At 47.2% G+C, this 21984-nt stretch overlaps 1 protein-coding gene across 1 annotated transcript in view; it reads right to left on the minus strand.

Moving 5' to 3' along the window:
* Positions 1–21984, minus strand: part of SH3BP5 (SH3 domain binding protein 5) — an 81320-nt gene that overhangs the window by 41792 nt on the left and 17544 nt on the right. Inside the window, exon 3 of the mRNA XM_003132063.5 lies at positions 6781–6909. Coding sequence (XP_003132111.3) covers positions 6781–6909 — 129 coding nt within the window. The remainder of the gene's footprint in view (positions 1–6780; positions 6910–21984) is intronic.

A 21984-nucleotide genomic window follows, 5' to 3' on the forward strand; every position in this document is an offset into this window, starting at 1 on the left:
TCAAATGGGGGTGGGGGGGATGGCACCCCCCCCACACACATACACCACAGGCATCAATGCAGATCAGTAATAAAAATTCTACTTTTGGGAGTTCCCGTCGTGGCGCAGTGGTTAACGAATCCGACTAGGAACCATGAGGTTGCGGGTTCGGTCCCTGCCCTTGCTCAGTGGGTTAACGATCCGGCGTTGCCGTGAGCTGTGGTGTAGGTTGCAGACGCGGCTCGGATCCCGCGTTGCTGTGGCTCTGGCGTAGGCTGGTGGCTACAGCTCCGATTCAACCCCTAGCCTGGGAACCTCCATATGCCGCGGGAGCGGCCCAAGAAATAGCAACAACAACAACAACAAAAGACAAAAAAAAAAAAAAAAAAAAAAAAAAAATCCTACTTTTGCCCAAAATACGCCATCCCACACAACTTTTATAAGACTGCTAAAGGCAGAGTTCCCTAGTGGTCTAGCAGTTAAAGGACCTGGTATTATCACTGTTGTGGCAAAGTGTGATCCCTGGTCCGGGAACTTCTGCATGCTGTGGGTGCAGCCATTAAAAAAAAAAAAGACTGCTAAGAGGGAAATGTCAGCTCTACAGGACAGAGCCTTTGTTCTGTTCTTGACAAGTGGCCCAACTGTACCCAACATGTAGAGGGAACCCTGTAAATACTTGCTTAATGAAAGAAAACAATGAACTAGAAGAAAAACAAATAGCTGGACAAGTAAAGCGTATAACCCAGACATGACATACCCTTGAGTGTGCATCCCAGCTCTGCAGAGCCTGGGCCTCCTATTCTCCACAGATATTCTGCAAACAAAATCGAAGTCCAGATTTCCCAACAGAGACCACAGCCCTCTGTTCCTCCTGTAATTAACATAAGGATGTGATGCACGTGACCTGCCTCATTTCATTGGAAACCTGATTTCCCATGCATTCAAGGTCTGCACCACTCATCTACTCAGGCGTGGAGGGCTTTCCATCATCACAAGCTCAGTCAGCTACCCTCTCATCATCATTTTCAATCTTCTGCCACATTTTATCTTCACAAGCATCTCATTCCGTTCCCATCCTGCCTGGGGTCACCCTTCTGTCTCCACATCTTCCAGCCGAAGAAGACTGCTTCTTCTGCTACCTTCTATCTATAGAGTATGTTTTGCAGTTGTGGTTGTGGTGTTTTGTTTTGTTTTAATGTAGCAGACTGACTTTAGAGATACAGTATTTGATACAAAATTACATCTGGAGGAGTTTTCGCCGTGGCGCGGTGGTTAACGAATCCGACTAGGAAACATGAGGTTGCGGGTTCGGTCCCTGCCCTTGCTCAGTGGGTTAACGATCCGGTGTTGCCGTGAGCTGTGGTGTGGGTTGCAGACGCAGCTCGGATCCCACGTTGCTGTGGCTCTGGCGTAGGCCGGTGGCTACAGCTCCGATTCAACCCCTAGCCTGGGAACCTCCATATGCCGCGGGAGCGGCCCAAGAAATAGCAAAAAGACAAAAAAAAAAAAAAAAAAAAAAAACACATCTGGAATAAAAACTCATACTGTTTTTCATTCATCCAAATGCTTTACACCTACTAACTTAATCACGCTGGTGAATTGCAAAAACAAAACAAAACAAAAAAAAAAACAACCAAAAAATGGCTATAATTCTTTGCAAGTACTTTGCAGGTAGAGTTTATTTTTTCCCCACTTCTTGCATTTGGACTAGCTATGTGACTTCCTCCGCCCAACAGGAGACATTAACAAATGTGATACAAGCAGAGGCTTGTAAAGGGCCTGCCCTTTTTGTTCGCAGAATCCGAGCACCAAGGGAAGAAGCCCAAGCTAGCCTGTTGGATGAGATGCATGTGGTCTAGCCACCCCTGAAGCCTCAGCTGACAATCCACCAACTGCTTGACAGATAAAGCCATCCCAGCTCAGCCGGCCCCCAGCCAATCTACCAACTGACTGTATATTCATGAAATCAGCCAAACCCGAGATCAGAAAACCTGCCCAGCAAAGTCACAAGCAAAATGAATATCTCAACCACTGTGTTTGATTTGTTTCACAACAAAAGCTACCTGATGTACAACTCCATTTTACAGATGAAGAAAATGAGGCACAGAAATTAAGGAACCTACCGAGGTCCCATAGCTATTCAGTGGTAAAGCTGGGATCCAGAGCCAGGCTGTCAGGCTCAGAGGCTGAGCTTTATCAGCTGTCCTACAGCTAAGTCACTCTAAGTTTCAAACACTTCCTCACTCACGTCCCCAAAGGAGGTTAAAGGACATGAACTTACTTGGTCCCATAAACACAAAACGGACAGTGGACAGCCCTGAATAACCCTCACTATTTTGCATTTATGCTGGCCTTCGGGGTTGCAAAGTCTTCTGACATATTCCAACCATTTAAAAATAACAAGGTGTTGCCCAAATGTCCACCAATGGATGAATGAATACACAAAATGTGGTCAGATCCTAAGTTGCTGCTGCTGTGGCGTAGGTCAGCAGCTATAGCTCGATTTGACCACTAGCCTGGGAACTTCCATATGCCATGGATGCAGCCCTAAAAAGTAAAAGTTAAAATGGTAAATCCTATATTAAATACAGTTCACCACAGAGGAAAACATTCTCAAGGGCTGGGACCAGCAATGATAAAATGACAGGCCCAGAGCCACTCTTAGACCGGTTAGAACCCAGGGAGCAGAGTAAGCAAGAAACTCTCTGCCAGTTAATTTTCCTGAGTCACAAGGGTTCCGCCCCCCTCGTCAGAATGTCCCCAGCCACACACTGAAGGCCAGATGGGCTGGCAGATACGTCAAAGCCACCTTAAAAACAAGCTCTGGCTCACAGACAAAAACCTCAAATAAATCAAAGCCAGTTTCCTGCTCCCACCCCAGCCTAGAGTAAAAAAAAAAAAAAAAAAAAAAAAAAAGTTTTCTGCCTCCTCTTGGAAGAATTTGGACAGGGTTTTCAAGATCACAGGACCTAATCTGACTCATGACTCATGGTACGAAAATGAATTGACATCAGGAACAAGAAAGTCAGTGCAAATTTCTGATGAGCAGACATAATTTCTACTTGCCCCAGTGATTGCATATCTTTGTAAACTCTTCACAGAAAACCAAACTGTAGAAGTCCTTCTCTTTGTAAGTATCTATTGTTCCACTGAGACAGACATTATAAAACCACCACTATGGTATAATCTCTTATTTAAAAAAAAGAGAGATACATCAAATATTAAGATGGCATAGGGACTTATTTTCTTTTTTGTGTGTATTTACTGAATTTTCTACTTTTTTTTTTTTTTTTTTTTTTGGCTGTGCCTGAAGCATGTGGAAGTTCCTGGGCGAGGAATCAAACCCGCACCACAGCAGCAACTCAAGCCGCTGCACTGACAACACCGGATCCTTAACCCACTGTGCCATAAGAAAACTCCTCTACAATTTTTTTTTTAAAATGAAGCCAAAACTTAAGGTTATGTAGGAATTCTGTCATCAAACATTATCTTATTAAGTCATAAGAACACCTTGTGACTGTAATGGTTTATGACCATGTCTGTTTCACTGTTTTCAGGTCACTGCCTTCACAGAAATGAGGATGCTGAGGCTATGCGTGTGTATGTAGGGCCTCACATACACACTTGGGGAAGATACTTCAAAGGCATCTCTCAGAGACCATCCCTGCTACACACAGTCAGGAGGTGTTGTAAATATAAAAAGGAAGGGGTGGGAATAAGACCAGAGGAAGAAAACAGGAAACCCCAACTGGCAGCAGCTTCACCACTAGGAAGGTCAGAGGACACTGATGCACAGAAAGAACTTAGCCGCCTAGCCCAGCCCAGAAGGCCCTCCATCCTCAGAAATGAAAAGCGACATCCACTCCCAGACTCAGCCTTTGAGCATCCTTCCAGTTCCTCGGCCAGAGACCAGCAAGGTCCCTTGGGGCTGAGGGAAGGGGTCACTCTGAGCCTTCTTCCTGCCCACCTGCAAGGAGGCAGTTTAAGGGGAGGGTTTGCAGTCATAAAGCCAAGCAGAATTCCCTCGATACTCAGCGTGGGCTCTGCCAGCTGATGGAGAGTCACTCAGCCCCAGGGTCTGGGTAATTATCTCATGAGACCTGATGACTCAGAGGCTAGTCCAAGGGACTCAGTAATTGTCGCAACCCTTGTCCTTGCTGGCCAAGAGAAGAGAGGAAGGAGAAAAGCCACAATTCTCTGCAGCCCAGAGTGGGACCCTCCCAATCCAGTTCCCTCCGACCTCTTTTTCCATCAAAGACAACTGGGGAGTGGTATGAAATCTATTTGAGATGTGTCACAGCCAACTGGGGACCCACCCGCCAAATTAGATTTGAATGAACTCAACCCAGACAAAGCTGGATCTGCTGGTCACACTCCTAATTCCTCTGCTCACCTAGCCATGAACAGGAAAAAACCCGTGAGTAAAGCAGCAACAGAGACAGAAGGCTCAAAACACCAAGGGTGGGCCAGGAGGAACATCTGGTCAACCTCATCATTCACACATCGGTTCGTTTGTTCATTTGCTCCGGACCCGAACAGTTTTGGTAAGCTGGTATTGCAAACATGGCAATGATCCGCACAGACCAAATCCCCTGTTTAGGAACTTGTGGACTTTCATGACTGTAAACAAGTGAACAATAACAACAGATTGGGGCATGATAATTGCTACGGAGACAAGCCAAACCAGGAGCAAGGGCTGGGATGGTGGAGATGGTGGGCTGGCAGTTGTGACTTAACTCTTAGCCCAGGAAAGCCTGGTTGATAAAAGTGACATCTGAGCAGAAAACCAAAAAAGATGGAGTGGACCACAGATCCTGCATTTAAGACAATGGCAGAGGGACCACAAGTTCAAAGACGCCATGGCGGGAATGCATCTGACCAGCTCAGCTAAAGAGGGACACTGCCCATCAGCTGGACCTGGCCACCTGAGGAGCCAACCTCTAGAGGTCCCTGAACACCAACGTCCCTTTAGCCAGCTCCAGGTAAGGAAGCCATTGCCTCAGCTCCAAGGGGAAGCTCACACACACCACTCTTCAGTCTTCCATGGCATAAGCAGAGGGATATTTTGAAATCGATATCTGTGGCCTCAAAAGAATTAACGGATCACAAACTTAAGTGATGAAGAATTTCAGAAGGTGAGATTTCATGACCTCCGCAGCACTGACCCAATGTTTACATTAAATTATCAGAACTTTCTGGAGTTCCCTGGTGGCCTAGGGGTTAAGGACTCTGCATTTTCACTGCTGTGGTTCAGGTTCGATCTCTGGCCCGGGAACTTCCGCATGTCTCAGGAACTGTTAAAAGAATTTTTTTTTTCTCCTCACACATAACCAGAACCCTTTGTACTGCAAGGTCAAGACCAATAATACCCTAGGCTAAGCTGGAGGAGACATGTCCCCAACATGGGGGCACCTTGAAGGTTGTGGCACACAGGTACTTTGGAGGGAGGATGCCCGAGGGTTGGGGAGTTTCTAGGGACTGGTGAGCACCTTCTGGAGAAGATTTTTTTCTCCCTGAAAAGCTGGAGGTCTGGGTGGGGAGGCGGAGAGAGGGCTGACTGCTCAGGCTTGTCACAGACCAACATGTAATGGGCACTCTGATGCTGTGCAGCCCAGGGCAGCTGGCCAGGGAAGGAGGAAGGGCTTCGGGCAGCCAGTCTGTCTAGGAAAAAAGGCAACACATCTGGCACATTCCAACCAGACAGCTCAGCTCAGGGTTCAGAGTGTAAAACCTGAACACATAGCTAGGATCTCAGCAGAACCACCAATGCACCTGGGGGGTTCAAATCTGAGGGGTACATGGAGCAGGTGAAGGAATAGGAATGCCCAAGTCCTGGCCCTTCATTCTCAATGGCACTGATCTCAACATATTTCTCGGTTTCTGGGGCTTCGCTTTCCAAGGGCTCTTTTCCCATCACCCCCGTCCTGCGCCCAACGACACGATGTGCACACAGTAGGGCTCACATAGTACCAGCCCTCAGTGGGCGTCTGCTTACAAGTAGAGATGCTGGGGCAGGGGCGGGGTAGCATCTCCCATCATATAAGCACAGAGCAGGGACAGGAACTCAATCTAGACTAACTGCTAAGAGTTCCCTGAGCAGGAAGCCCATATGGGCTAAGAGATATGAAAGGTCCCAGCCCAGGGCCCAGCATACAGCAGGCACCTCCAGGTGTCGGGAACTCTTTTCCTTCCCGTTCACAGGACCTGGCTATCAGACTGGGGGATGCCCCATGTCAGTGGCCATCCAAGGAAGACACACTCTGAAACCAGAACAGAGCTCCACGAGGCCCCAGCAGTTGCCTGGCCAGAGCCCCCTCTGCCACCCCTTTCCTTCCCCGTCCCTCAGTTGCCTATTTGGGCTTTGAGGACAAAGAATCAGTGTTTCAGGAGAAGCAAATGGCTAATTTCTTCCAAACTAGGAAGGAGAACACGTGAGAGGGGCTGTGCCTCCTGATGCCCGACAGGCAGTCATGAGCGAGGGCAGAGGATAAGCCTGATATTCTAAACACAGACCCTGGTTCACATGAGCCAGCCCAGCTATCTGAGAGGGGGACCCCAGTACCCACACCGGCAGCCAGGTGGCACTCACTGGCAGAGACATCCAAATGCCAGCAACCACACTCTATTAATAGTACCAAAAGTTGGAGTAAAGACAGGTTGTGGGGGGAATAAAATAAGAGGCTGACTCCAAATGCAGCTACTGACAAGGTCATGGCTATTCTGCACTCCGGACCTTCAGCGGGAGGCTCAAGAGTCAGAGGTACCCATGGCGTGCATGCAGGGTGATGGGTAGAAGCGTACCTGCCTCGCCACCCTCCGTGCCTCCCAGTAGGGCTTCGCATCTTCCACGGCTTTGCCAATTTTCTTCACCAGTTCATCCAGTTTCACTGTCGCTTCAACCAGAACAGAGCGGAACTTCTGACGAATGTCCTGCAGATGGGAAATCAAGGACACAGTTCAAGCTTAAGAAGGAACCCATGGAACAAAATTGTAACTTGAAAAGATACATGCACTCCAATGTTCATAGCAGCAGTATTCACAACAGCCAAGACATGGAAACAACCTAAATATCCATCAACAGAAGAGTGGATAAAGAAGATGTGGTAATATATATAACGGAATAGTACTCAGCCATAAAAAAGAATGAAATAATGCCATCTGCAGCAACATGGATAGACCTAGAGATGATCATGCTAAGTGAAGTAAGTCAGACAGAGCAAGACAAATATCATGATAACCCATAATGTCATTTACATGTCAGATCTAAAATAGGACACAAATGAACTTATTTACAAAACAGAAACAGATCCCCAGACATAGAGAATGGACTTATGGTTGCCAGGGGGGGATGGAGGGGGAGGGAAGGACATGGAGATTGGGGTTAGCAGATGCAAACTATTATATATAGGATACATAAACAACAAGGTTCTACTGCATAGCACAGGGAATTTTAGTCAATATCCTGCTATAAACCATATGCAAAAGAAAATGATATGGTTCATATCACTTTGCTGTACAGCAGAAATTAAGACAACATTGTAAATCAACTACACTTCAATAAAATAAATTTTTTTTTTAAAAAAAAGGAACCTGGGGAAATCTGCTTTACCTAACAAGAAATATCCACAAGGGCCTCCATGAGACCCACAAAGCCCTGAGTTAATACCTTTACAAGGCTGTGTCTAGAGCAGCACCGTCCAGGAGAACCTGTGATGATATCTGAAGTGTCCTATCATCTGCACTGGCCAGCACGGCAGCCCCTGGCCACATGTGGCTACTGGACACGGGCTACTAAGATTGAGGAAATGAGTTTTTAATTTATGTCTATCTAAATGTATCATTTTATTTATCTATTTAAATTTAAACAATGTGCCCAGTGACCACTCTATCAGGCTCTGTCCAGGTCCTCAGGAGAAGATGTCCAGTCCAGACACCGCCGGCAACTTAGAACCTAATGAGAGTGCCACTGGCTGCCCTCTCGCAGCGTCCTCAACCACGTAACATGGTCAACATTAAACAATGGGGAGGTGAGGAGGCGGCTGGGGAAGGAAGGATAAATTAGGAGTTTGGGATTAAAACACACACACTACTACATATAAAACAGACACCAACAAGAACCTTCTGTACTCAATATCTTATAATAACCTATAAGGGAAAAAAATCTGAATATAAACATATGTGTACATATGTGAATATATATTAATATATATTATCTATATTACATGTTACCTATATTATTATATATTATTATATATTATATATTATTATATATTATATATATATTATTATATACAATATAGATAATTGAATCAAAGTGCTGTACACCTGAAACTAACACAACACTATAAATTAATGATATTTCAAAAAATATTAAAAAAACAGTGGGTACAAATTTCCCACATGCCAAACCCCTGTGCTCGGCCTTGGGCTTGACCCCTGCCTTCAGGGCACTTCTGATCTGGTGGGTGAGGCAGGCAGGAGATTCTGGACCAGGATGGGAATGGTGCCCCAGACGAGGCACCCCAGACAAGGTGGGAACAGGGCCCCAGTCGAGGTGCCCCAGAACACAGGGTAGAGAACCTCAGCAGGCCAGGTAAGGCGAGGGGTTAGAGAGAGACTCCAAGGAAACTTCCAAAGGGGACCATCTGCACAGAAGCCTGAAGCATGAAGGGGCACTTAGGATGGGGAGGAAACTGTGAGTCCAGAGCAGGCAGCGAAGCCATGCTCACCGGGAGGGGGAGGGAGTTGGTGTGATGGTTTCCAGAAGCCGAAGGAAGTTGGAAGTCTGGAATGTGGAGGTCATTCCACAGAGGTCAGGACGGCCACCCCTCCTGGAGATGCTGCAGAAAGGTGCACCTCGAAAGAGGCTGGGCGGGAAGAACAGGCCAGGCTTTACCACACCGTGGCAGTCAGGAAACCACATCTATGGATGTCACAGGATGGAAAACAAAATTCAAAAGAAGACATGTAGGCCCAGGTCTAGAAGGACACCCTGGAGGGTTGGTCAGGGCTTCATAGACCCCACATCCCCTCTACCTGCTTCCCTTGGCCACTGGCCTGGCAGAGCCACACCCAGGAGTGGGGGGATATGCGTGCATTTGAGAAGGCAAATGGTGCTCACGGAAAAAGGAACAACACATGATCACCAGCCGTGGGGCAGCCCCAAGAGCAGACAGCTGCTGGTAAAACACGTGTGCTCCTCTGGCTGCAAAGGGACTGTCACACTATGTGAAAACTATTTCTAAACATAAAATCAGAGGGGTCTCTTGGGCCAGTGGGATGGCTTGCAGCGGTAAGGAAGGCCCTGGCCACATCTAATTTCCTTCTGCGCATCATCTCACGCCGTGGGCTTTCTAGATGGATTTGAAGGTTCTAGATGAGGATACAGCCTTTGATTGTACAGGAGCATCTCACCTCCTGGGCCCCATCCTGCTTCTGACCCAGGCCTTGGTCCCGCCCCCAGTGCACCTTGGCTTGATTTTTCCCTGCCTTCCCTCCTATGCAGCCAGGCCTGCTGTCACATGCTACTGCTACCACTGCCACAGACCGAACAAGACCAGGCTTGTCCATGAAGATGTGAGGGCTGCCCAGGGACAAGCCCAGCTTCACTGAGCTTCTGCTGGACTTGACTTCCAGTACATGGGAGGCAGCGTGTTGTCCAAAGCTCAGGATTTTTATCAGAAAGATGGATCCAAGCCTGGTGAACCGCCTTCTGTGAGGCCCTGATCAGGTAACTTCCTTTTTTTTTTTTTTTAGGGCCACACCTGTGGCATTTGAAGGTTCCCAGCCTAGGGGTCTAATTGGAACTACAGCTGCTGGCTACACCAGCCCCAGCAACAAGGGATCCGAGCCGTGTCTGCCACCTACACCACAGCTCACGGCAATGCTGGATCCTTAACCCACTGAGGGAGGCCAGGGATGGAACACACAACCTCATAGTTCCTAGTCAGGTTCACTTCCACTGTGCCACAATGGGAACTCCCAGGTAACTTCTTTATGAATCATTTCTATTACCTATAATACAGTTACTTTCCATCTCAGAGGGAGGGCTGCTGGAAGGAGCAAAGGAGAATGCAAAGGCGAAACACCTAATGGTTCCCAGGCACACAGTAGGTACAATCAGCACAACTCACTTTCGTCCCCTGGCATAAAAAGAGACCTATGATCTGATTAAACAACACCAAGAGAGTGGCTATGAGGTGGAGGCAGCTGACACAACGGAGGTAATGGCCTGTTGCACTGTGTAGGCAGATGCTTTGCAGATGCACCCACACGCACCAGTGAATCCTCGCCCTCACCGCCCAGGCGGAGGGAACACCAATGCCACCCACATCCAGACCACAGGTGGGAAAATCGGGGTCACATCAGTCATCATGAGACCCAGGGCAGGTCCCCCATCACTCTGCAACTCCTCTGGGAAATGAGAATTGGGCCCCAAACCAGTAGCCCGTAACCTGTGGGCCAACAGGCTTAGTGCTTTTGGTGTGTTTGCTGTGTACTAAACAGCAGGGGGACGGGGGGAAATATATATATATATATATATTCACAGTTGTAGCCGCCAGCCTACGCCACAGCAACACCAGATCTGAGCCTCATCTGTGACCTACCCCACAGCTCAAGGCAACACTGGATCCTTAACCCACTGAGCGAGGCCAAGGATCAAACCCATGTCCTCATGGATACTAGTCAGATTCATTTCTGCTGAGCCACAACAGGAACTCCCATATTCCTTTTTTTTAATGTGGATTTGAAAATTTCTCATTAAAAAAAAAACAAAAACATTTTTTAATCAGATGATCTGGCAGCACTGAGCCCCCATTCCTCCCTAGCAACCACTGGCTGGAAATGGAGAAGATACCCCTTAGAGCCTGTCCTTCCCAGCCCCTCCCCTCTGTACCTGAGGCACACCCAGCCTCCTTTACTCGATGAGCTCCCCCCACCCCGTCCAGCCCTCCCTGACTGTGGATTTGCCCCAAGCTATTCTGGGCTCCAGTGACTATAACCCACCAACCCTGTCTGTGTGAGAGGAGGATGCAGGGAACAGATGGTACAGTTTCCTGTGGAGCAGACATGGATGTTAGGAACGCTTTAATTGAATCAGTGCCTGCAATAAGGTGCTATGGTTGTTATTCACATTTCGCAAAGAGGGAAACTGAGGTGCAGAGAGACAGACAGGTAGCTTGCCCAAGGAAACAAAGCTGGGGCGTGGTGGAGCCAACATTTAAACCCAAGCAGTTTGGGTTGTGGGATGGAAATCCTGTGAAACTGGATTGTGATGATCATTATACAACTACAGATGTGATAAATTCGTTTGAGTAATTTAAAAAATAATAATAAAAAAATAAACTCAAGCAGTAAATAAAGAAGTGTGGTAAGAACTAAGACCTCGGTCTACCCACTAGGTAGCAGACCCACAACTGGAAAGGCCACCAGAAGAAAGTGTCATCCCAGCCAGGCCTTGTAGGGAAGAAGATCTCACCAGACAGAGACAGGGGGCATTGAGGCTGAGGGACCAGCCATGGAAAAGGGCAACAGGTATAAGGACTGGGTTCTTGGAGGAACGAAGGGCACACACGCCACATTAAGGAGCTAGAACTTGATCCCATGAGTAATGGGAGACAGGGTGGGTTTCTCCTGAGTTTCAACTGACTTCCAACTTCAGAAATGCCTGAAGACTGGTCTGCCACAAAAAGGAAAAGTAATCGCTGCTCACTAGGCAGCAGCTGTGAGTAGGACTTCCCTGGCTGCAAAATGTAAACACCTAACATTGACTACAGTATGGTTCTGTTGGAACAATGCACCACACCCGTCTCCTTCGAATTGAAGGGTTAAATTAATAGTAGGTGGGCATTAGACATTGATTTCTTCCTCTGTAATTCGTATACTTCCTTTTTCTTGTCTTATTGTATTGGCTAGACCTCCAGTTCAATGCTGAAAAGAAGCCATTACTGATAGCACCCTTATCTGACTCTAAATATAATGATTACCTCTAAAGCTTCACCATTAAGTAACATGTTCTTTAGGTTCTTAGTAGACACACTTTTTTGAATTTATGGAATTCCCTCCTAGTCCTGACTCGGTGAAATTTTTTGAACACTGATTTCTGACCCAGCCTTCTCCCTTCTCCCTACTGCCTTCTACTCTTCTTCCTTTCTCTTATTTCAGGTTCCTTCCTACATCCTCTGCATCTCAAAGTACTGTATCGACCACTTAAAGGAACTGAGACACTGAAAATGTAACTTGTCTGCTGTTTCAGTTCGCTGAACCAAGATGTTTCTAAAACTGATAACTGAAAGAAAGTCCTAAAAAAGAAAACACTGCTTCCATCATTTACAGATCATTTCTTCGTTCCATGTCTTAAACACACCTTTTAAGGTCTTCCCTTCTTTAAAAACTCAGGAAAAAAGAATATATGCATATATATATATATATATATACACAGAGAGAGAGAGAGAGACCGACCGACCTACTGGAGGAAAGAGAAGGGGAAAAGTGGGTGTGTGGTGGTGAAAGAGGGAAGAAAGAGACAAAAACTTCATCGATGGTGTTGGCAAATAAAATCTAAAACTAAAAAGTCAACAAGTAGCCACAGAGGGAGTTCCGGTCATGGCACACTGGAAACTGACTATTATCCAGGAGGATGCAGGTTTGATCCCTGGCCCCCCTCACTGGGTCGGGGATCTGGCATTGCCATGAGCTGTGGTGTAGGTCACAGACGTGGCTCGGATCTGGCATTGCTGTGGCTGTGGTGTAGGCTGGCCACTGTAGCTCCGATTGGACCCCTAGCCTGGGAACTTTATATGCCACATATAAAGTAGTAGAAAAAAAAAGTAGTAGTAGTAGCCATACAAAGCCTGCTATTTAGAGACAAAGAAGTAAATACCTAAATAATAAAACAAGTTAAACTAATCTATTGAACTGCCTTTAGGGGAGAAAAAAAAAATGGGGATGGGGTGGGAGGATGGGATACTAACGGGAGTTTTGTACTTGTTTTGTCTTTTGCCTCTTTCTAAACTGCAGTTAAATACCACAGTGGATTTTTAAGCAGAGGTGTGACCAGCTCAAATCTGGGTTTCACCAAAGAGTGGACTGAGGTCCTCAGATGAGTCTGGTCAGCAGGTTCAGGGACCTCCAGCCTGGTTAAGTGTGTGACCATCAAAGGATGTTGAACCCAAGAGACCTGACATCCGCATCTGCCTCTGCAGAAGAGGCTGTGCTGCCAGGGATGGTGACGCATGGCTGGCCAATAGCCAGCCACCATCAAGTCTATTCATCCAAGACGCATGAAAAGCTCAACACAAAGCCAGCTTTCTCCCTGATAAAACAGAGTGGACCCAGTTCTTTTACCATCCCACAATGGGTCTTGGCTACATGAGCAACGATTCTTCACAAACACCGAGGTGTAGGAACCCACAAACCAAAATCTTTCCTGCCTGTCCCAACATAACAGCCCTGATTTTCCTGGGCTTCACCCTGGTCCCAGAACTGGTTCTACACCTGACCAATCAGTCGTGGATACTCCTAGCCTCAGTGATTGTTGAGGGAGTGCATGTGACCCATCAGAACCAGTAAAGATTTTATTTTGGGGCTTTTCTGAAACTGTTAGAGGAAACTTTTCCACAGAGATGACTGAGAGGATAGAATGAAAACTGTGGGAGATGGCAGCTATATTGGCACCATGAGGGGAGAGCCTGCCAGAAACAGGGAGAGAGGGAGTAAAGGAAGAAGTCCCAATGACACCGTGAAATCTTGGACCTACCAATACTTTACAATCTAACCCTATACTCCAGACTTCCCCAGAGCCAAAACAGCACCCATACACACACACACACAGACACATACACACACACACACACAGTGTCACCACTGATTTGTTTTGTTTAAGCTACTTGCAATTGGATTTCTGCCATTTGCAATTGAATTCAGCCTTCAAAAAAATCTGAATCTCTCAGAGTCCCTTAAAAAAATTTTTTTTTGAAAAATATGCCTTAAAGGAGTCATGCTAATGTATTCAGGGAGGGGAAGGTCATGTACTGTAACTAAATACAGGTGACTGCTGGAGGGATTTTTGCCCCTGTCAGTAAAGCCAAGCTTATAAGGAACAGAGTTTGGGGAACTCAATTCAACCTAACTTGTGAAAAGCACTTCTTTCTTTCAATGCATCTTAAAGCCAGCTGGCCACAACTGGCCTTGTGCTTGTTTGCCTTATTTCCTAGTTGGAGAACAGACTGGAACAGGATTCTTTGTTACAATTACAGGCAAATGTGTCTCCCAAGGTCTGGGTGGGGGTTGCTCCCAGGAGCTTCCAGGGACGAGAGGGAGCTGGCTGTTTTCCCTGCAGTAAATGGTCCGTGGAGGGAAGCGATTCTGAACTCCAAGCTCATCTCAGGAGAATGAGCAGACCTTTTACCAGTTAAGAAAGATAAGCCACATATCATCCAGGTCTGTTTACCAGCTGATTATTTTCTAAATCAGCACTTGAAGGTCTCCCTGGGCCTAAATGAGGCCTCAGATCTTCAAATCTGAAAAGCGTGTGCCACAACCATTAGGTGACAGGCTGAGGGCAATTTATTCAAGCCAAGAACTGCTTCAATGTGTCACAGTGTGTCAAAAATACAGCCCTGATTCAGCCGAGAACCCCAGCTACACCAGACCTGCACCACTGTGCCTTGGAAAATGGCAGGCTGGTGTCACCACACTGGGGACAAGCCCCTGTTTTCTGGCCAATCCGCTCACCACAGCCTCAATGATCTTACCTGTAGGCTGAGAAGGGCAGCCTTGCCCCTTCCCAAAGGCATCCCCAGAACCAAGCGAGACGAGGAGGGGACGTCAGTTTTTAAAAATAACTGTCCTTACAAATTAAAGATGACACCGAACTTCAGAAGATCCTCGGTAATGCCATTGTAAATACACTGCGTTCTGCTCGTGGAAAGACTTGACAGGCATGACCTGAGCCCCACAAGGCCCCTGGAGGACAAGCTTGCCAGGCTCTGCAAGAAGGAAGGTCCCTAATCTACAGATCAGAGCACTCGGCCTTGGGGAGAAGCAGTGGCTTGGCCTGAGGTCACACACGTAGAGAAGCGTCAGGCTGCAGAGCACAGACCTGCAGTCCAATGACTTTCCTTTCACCCGTGGTTCTCAAAGTCTGGTCCAGGGAACGTGGGGGTGGGAGTCTGCCCGGGGCGGGGGAGGGGGTGGTGCTGAGACCTTTGGTGGGAGTCTGCAAGGTCAAAACCACTTTCATAATCAAGTTTACCTTAACTGGCCTTTGTCAGCCTTCTTCTCTCATGAGTGTTTGGGGAATTTTCCAGAGACTACTTGATATGTGATATCACAGGACAAAATACAGAAGCAGAAATGGGAATCTAGAGCTTCGAAACCATAACATGACAACTGTCTTTTCATGAATTGTTTTTCGCTGGTTCGGGGAAACAATTGTTTTTGATCAAATATATGATTTATGTTGACCTGTAATGGGTTTATTACTGTCTCTATTAATGAATGAAGACGCATTTTTAGAACAGCTTTGCTTTACTCTCTAACACAGCAGATATTATAGCTGCTGCCCACAAAAACCAAGGCTCACCAAACCACACTCTTCCCCTCGGCCGCCCTGCAAAGACCCTGCTTGGGGAAACACCAGTGACTTCATCAGCAGCAGACCAGCTGCTCTTTTCTCAGGCCTGCCTGTTCTCCTTCTGATTTCCCAAAAAGAACACCTCCATGTGCAGCCACCATGTCTCCACAGCCCTTTCTCATGTTTGCTAATCTCCGTTTTAAGAAAAAGGACGTGAGTCAGGCCCAGAGCCTTTGCCGGAGAAGGGAACCTACCAGAACTTGACAAGCAAAACAAGAAATCCACTGGAGACAAAAGAATACTGCTCTGAAAGCTGTGCCCTATGAGGTGGGCTCGTCTCTGATTCTTCACTAAAAAGCCTGCTTTCAACACAGTTGTCTCCCTTTGATAGTTTTTCTTTTTTCTTTTTTTTCTTTTTGGTCTGTGTTAGGACCACACTGGCAGCATATGGAGGTTCCCAGGCCAGGGGTCGAATCAGAGCTGCAGCTGCCAGCCTACACCACAGCCACAGCCACAGCCACACCAGATCCAAGGCATGTCTGCAAACTACACCACAGCTCATCGCAACACCAGATCCTTAACACAGTGAGCAAGGCCAGAGATCGAACCTGCATCCTCAAGGATTCTAGTCAGATTCATTTCCGCTGAGCCATGAGGAGAGCGCCCCAATCCATCCTTCAAGAGCGTTTGTGGCAGCTATGAACACACACAAGGAGAAGCACTTCCCCAGAGCTTGGGTGAGAGGGGTCAAGTGCCCTCCAGGGCTGCCAGCTAGAACTTCCTGCAACAATGTGGATGTCCTGCATCCATGCGGCCTGCCACAGAGACCACCCACTACACGTGGCTAAAGGAAAACTTGGAATGTGCTCAGTGCAAGTGACTGGATTTAATTAAATTTTTATTTTTTAAAACATTTATTTTGGAGTTCCTGTCATGGTGTAGAGGAAACGAACCCAACTAGGAAGTCATTGAGGGTTGGCTCCCTGGCCTTTCTCAGCGGGTTAAGGATCCGGCATTGCTGCGAGCTGTGGTGTAGGTCACAGATGCAGCTTGGATATGGTGTTGCTGTAGCCGTGGTGTAGACTGGCAGCTGTAGTTCCGACTGGACCCCTAGCCTGGGAACCTTCATGTGTCGTGGGTGTGACCCTTTAAAAATTTTTCTTTTTTATTGAAATATAGTTTATTTACAGTGTTGTGTTAATTTCCACTGTATAGCAAAGTGATTCAATTATACATAGATGTCCTTTTTCATATTCTTTTCTATTATGGTTTATCACAGGATACTAGATACTATGCTAGACAATAGGATACATTTTTATTTTTGGGGAATAATTCATGTCACTCCGAGGGGCTTGTGTAGGCCATCCTGGACAGCCCAGGTCCAGCTCCTGGATCCTGGATTTCACTCTGTTCTCCACTGGGAGGGATCACGCCAGGCTCCTGGGCCCTCCTGCTGCTGCCTTCTTTCTTTGCCTCTGTCCAGGTTTTTCTTGCCACAGAGAGTGGCCATCACAGCCCTGTGAGAAGGGCAGCCAGTCCCTTAAATCTGAATTCACCTTCAGGAATTTCGCGGCAGAGGCAGAATTGGAAAGACTGTGCCAGCATGGAGGTGAGGTCCAGGGAGCCAGAGGAGAAAGGCCAAAGCAAGAGGGTGCAGGAGCCAGAAGGAAGCAGAGGTGGAAAAAGAAGGTGGGAGAGCGCAGGAGCCCCCAGGGAGCTAAAGCCAGCTCCCCAAGGTCACAATATCCCAGCACCCTGCAGGCCCAGCTTCCCATCAACCAGTTTCATCCAACCAGCAAGTTTCATTCAACCTGCTGAGGACAACCAAAGGGATGGAAACATGCATGGAAAAGGAAGAAAGGAGAAGAAAATACCAGGGCCTCTGAGCTGGAAGCAACAGATCACTGCTGGGGACCAGGGCGTCCCTCCATCCCTCTTAGCCCTTCTTTTCTACCTCAAGCCCCAACTGCAGAGACAGAGGCCTCCTGGGGCATCTGCCAAACCCAGCTTCTGTGGGGACTGTGCCCCTTGCAAAAGCAGAGCCCTGCCACCATGCTTCTGATGCAAGACCCTTTCCCGGGGGACGGAATGGAGGAAGAGAGGAGGGAGAGGTGGGGACACAGGCGGAAATGCCCAAGAGGGAGGAGAATGCAAAGGAGAGAAAGGCAGGAGTTCCCGTTGTGGCTCAGTGGTTAACGAATCCGACTAGGAACCATGAGGTTGCAGGTTCGATCCCTGGCCTTGCTCAGTGGGCTGAGGATCAAGCGTTGCCGTGAGCTTTGGTGTAGGCTGCAGATGCGGCTCGGATCCTGAGTTGCTGTGGCTCTGGTGCAGGCCAGAGGCTACAGCTCCGATCCGACCCCTAGCCTGGGAACCTCCATATGCCGCGGGAGCGGCCCAAAGAAATGGCAAAAAGACAAAAAAAAAGGAGGAGAGAAAGGCAGAAGGTAGCAGAGGAAGGTTGTGGAAGGCAATCCCAGTTCCTGACCCTAATTCTGCAATGACCCAACCAGAGCATTTACCAACCCAACCAAGGTGCCTTGGTGAGTGCAAGCTGACACTGTGAACAATGATCCGGGGACAGCAGGTGTAAACCAAGACTGTCAGGGCCCACCGGGATGCCTGGTCTTTGCTCCAGGCTCTACAATGCTCCCCTCCCTTGGGGTCCCTGAAGGACTCCTTCGACCTTCCAGAAAATCCTGCCTTTTAGTTTAGCTGTTTGAGTGGTTTGGGACAAAGCGTAGGGGATTCTACCCCCGGCTTCAGACCCAAGGGCAGGCCCTGTGCAGTGTGACAGCCTTGGTTCCTGCCCTGCTTTCTCTTTCCACCAGCCACCTCACCATTGGGCCTGGTCCTGAGCCACCAAGAGGTTCCTTCCACCGAGAAAGGAGAAAAGGAAAGTAAGAAAAGATGGGAGCCAGCGTGGTGTCCTGCTAAAGCTGGCCTCTTCCGAGGTTAACAAAAGTCTGAGAGCTTTTTTAGGCCGAGGTGGAACCGGGTTCCTCCCAGGTGGAAAGACTCTGTTCTAGAACTCTGGTTTGACTATAGGATGCTTCCAGACAAGCTGGTGGGCATCCGCTCCCAACCCTCAGAGCACAGCAGCTGCCCCGGCTCCACGCCACCCTGGACCACGCAGCTCCGGCCAACGTCAAGATTCCACCGCTGGGTGGAAGCTGTTAAGGCAGCTGGCAGGAAGGGAACAAGGAAAAGGCTCTTTCAAAATTTTTTTTTCAATTCAAAATTTAAATAACTTTAGACTGGGAAAAAAACGAGGTTAAGATGCAGACATGATGCCCCTTCAGCCTGACATACTTGGGTGTATCTTTCCTAAAGACAGGGACCTTCTTTTATGTAACCAGAGTACAATGATTGCAATTGGAAAACTAACACAGACACGATGTCACTAATCTGGTCTGTAACTTTGTTCAAAATGCATCAACCGTCCCACCAACGTCTTTTATAGCAAAGAAAAAAAGTTTTTTTCCTGGTCCAAGATCCAATCCAGGACTCCCACCTTGCATCTGTCAGTCTCTCCCTAGACACCTTTAATTTGAAACAGTTCTTCAATTTTTCATGGCCTTGATATTTTTGAAAAATATGAACCAGTTATTTTGCGGAATGTCTTTCACTTTGGAAAAGGCTCACTTGCAATTTATCTTTTTTTTTTTTTTTTTTGTCCATACCTGTGGCATGCAGAAATTCCCAGGCCACGGATCAAATCCACACCACAGCAGTGACCCATGCCACTAAAGAGATAATCCCAGATTTTTAACCACTAGTCCATCAGAAAATTCCTCAATTCATCTTTTCTACTGATGTTACAGAGGTAGGAGACACCAGGATGGGATTGAACCAATTACCAAAAAAAAAAAAAAAATTGTTAAAACAGCCCAAGGCTCAAAGCACCACAAAAAAGAAAACCCATAAGCTCTTTAAATCTGCGGGCACAAGAGCCAGTCCTGAGTCCCTGGAGGAGGGACAGAAGTTAGAGAACCACCCTACACACACACACACACAGAGCTGGGAAGGCTGGCAGGACCCACTGCCTTTTCATTCAGGGACAAACACATGCTTTTGAACCCACAAGATTCTTTGTGTGTTAGGAGGCAGAGTTGCTGATGCTGTGGCATTTTACTGATTCAGCCACAAAAGAACCATGTCCATGTTTATGCTGAGGGGCTTAACGTATTTCCTCCAATTCAAGACCCACTTTTTAAAAAAATCTGCAAATATTAGACTTCAGGCAGATCATACATATGAGTGTGTATCAGGGGTCGTGTCCCAGCCACTCGTCAAGTGATTATGCAATACAAGGTCCATTCCAGCATTAACACAAATGTCAGCATCAGGGCAATCTGGCGAGGTCATGTCCTGGCCCTGGCAAGCCCCGGGGATCAGGCAGTGCGGCCTCTGGGGAGAGCAGGCACCTCCAGCACCCCAGGCAAGCTGCTGCCTGGCTCCTCTAGGGTAACCTTCCTCCTGCCTGCAGCTCACAGAACAGAAAGAAAGGACACAGAATGCAGAGGACCCAGAGTCAAAATCCAACTGCCATAACTTTAAGAGACACAGAAGGACCCACCAGAAGAAATGGTTAAAAACGTGAAAAGTGGTTGCTTCTAGTAGAACTGGGGCTGGGAAGGAATGAGGCAAAGGACTTTCACTTTCTCAGGGGCGTTTCTTCAACTATGTGCAAGTCTTGCTTCAATAAAGAGAAAATTTTAGGTTGACTGCACCATCAGTTGGTGACAAAAATTTTGTATTTAACCTATCATCAAGACTGAGGGGGATTCATTCAGCTAGTTTCCAATCAAAATCTCAGTCATTCAAGGAAACTGGTACAGCCCCTACGGAAAACAGTAAGGAGGTTTCTCAGAAAACTAAAAACCAGGTTGCCCGATGATCCTGCAATCCCACCTCTGGACATCTATCCAAATTCAAAAAGATACATGCACCCCAACGTTCACAGTAGCACTATTCACAATAGCCAAGACATGGAAACAACCTAAATATCCACTGACAGAGGAATGGATAAAGAAGATATAGATATACATACACACAATGGAATACTCATCATAAAAAGGAATGAAATAATGTCATTTGCAGCAACATGGATGAGATTATCACACTAAGTAAAGTAAGTCAGAGAAAGCCATATCATGGAGTTCCCACTGTGGCTGCTCAGAGGTGGCAAAACCGACTGGTAATCATGAGAATGCCGGTTCAATCCCTGACCAGAGTCAGTGGGTTAAGGGATCCAGTGTTGCCGTGAGCTGTGGTATAGGAAACAGACATGGCTCAGACCCCATGTTGCTGTGGCTGTGGTGCAGGCTGGCAGCTACAGCTCAGATTTGATCCCTAGCCTGGGAATTCCCAGATGCTGCAAGTGTGGCCTTAAAAAGACCAAAAAAAAAAAAAAAAAAAAAAGTATATATCATTTAGTATCACTTATGTATGGATCTAAAATATGACACAAAGGAATTTATATACAAAAGAGAAACAGACTCACAGACTTAGAGAAGAGACTTGTGGTTGCCAAGGGGGAGGAGGGGTGGAGAGGGGAAGGATTGGGAGTTTAGGATTAGCAGATGTAAACTATTATATCTAGGAGGGATAAACAACAAGGCCCTACTGTATAGCACAGGCAACTATATTCAATACCCTTTGACAAATCTTAATGGAAAAGAATTTTAAAAGGAGGGAGTCCCCACTGTGGCACAGTGGGTTAAGAATCTAACTGCAGTGGCACAGGTTGCTGTGGAGGCACAGGTTTGTTTCCTGGCCTAGCACAGTGGTTAAGGGATCCAGTGTCGTCACAGCTGTGGCGTAGGTTGAAGCTGCAGTTCTGATTCAATCCCTGGCCCAAGAACTTCCACAGTCCTCAGGTATGGCCATAAAATATATATATTCATGTTCATATATATATATATGAATGTATATGTGTATAACTGAACCACTTTGCTGTACAGCAGAAATTAATACAACACTGTAGATCAACTATACTTCAATAAAATAAAAATTTTTAAATCTCAGTCATTCAATACCAAGGCTGAAAAAGCCTTTGCCCATCATTTAGCTCAGAGGCCCCCATTTCACAGACGAGGTAACTGAAGCTCCTCTCAAAGATGTGCATCTGGCAAGTGTCAGGGCAAAGACTGAAAACCTGGTCCGCTAGGGCCCAGATCAGCAGTCTTTCATCTCACCAGCCTCAGTGAGGATCTCAGAAGATGCAGCCTTCACACAAGCACACATCTTCAAAATACTTCAGGCATGGGCTCCAGCCTCAGACTTCTGGATTCAAAGCTTGGTCCCCAGCCCCCTGTCGTGTGACCCATGAGAACTGACTCCATCTCTCAGCGCGTCCATTTCTCAGCATTGTCCTCAAGAGCTGTTGCTGGAACTAACAGGATAAACTGTATAAACCACTCAGC

The sequence above is a fragment of the Sus scrofa genome, chromosome 13 (genome assembly GCF_000003025.6).
Source record: "Sus scrofa isolate TJ Tabasco breed Duroc chromosome 13, Sscrofa11.1, whole genome shotgun sequence".
Lineage (NCBI taxonomy): Eukaryota > Metazoa > Chordata > Mammalia > Artiodactyla > Suidae > Sus > Sus scrofa.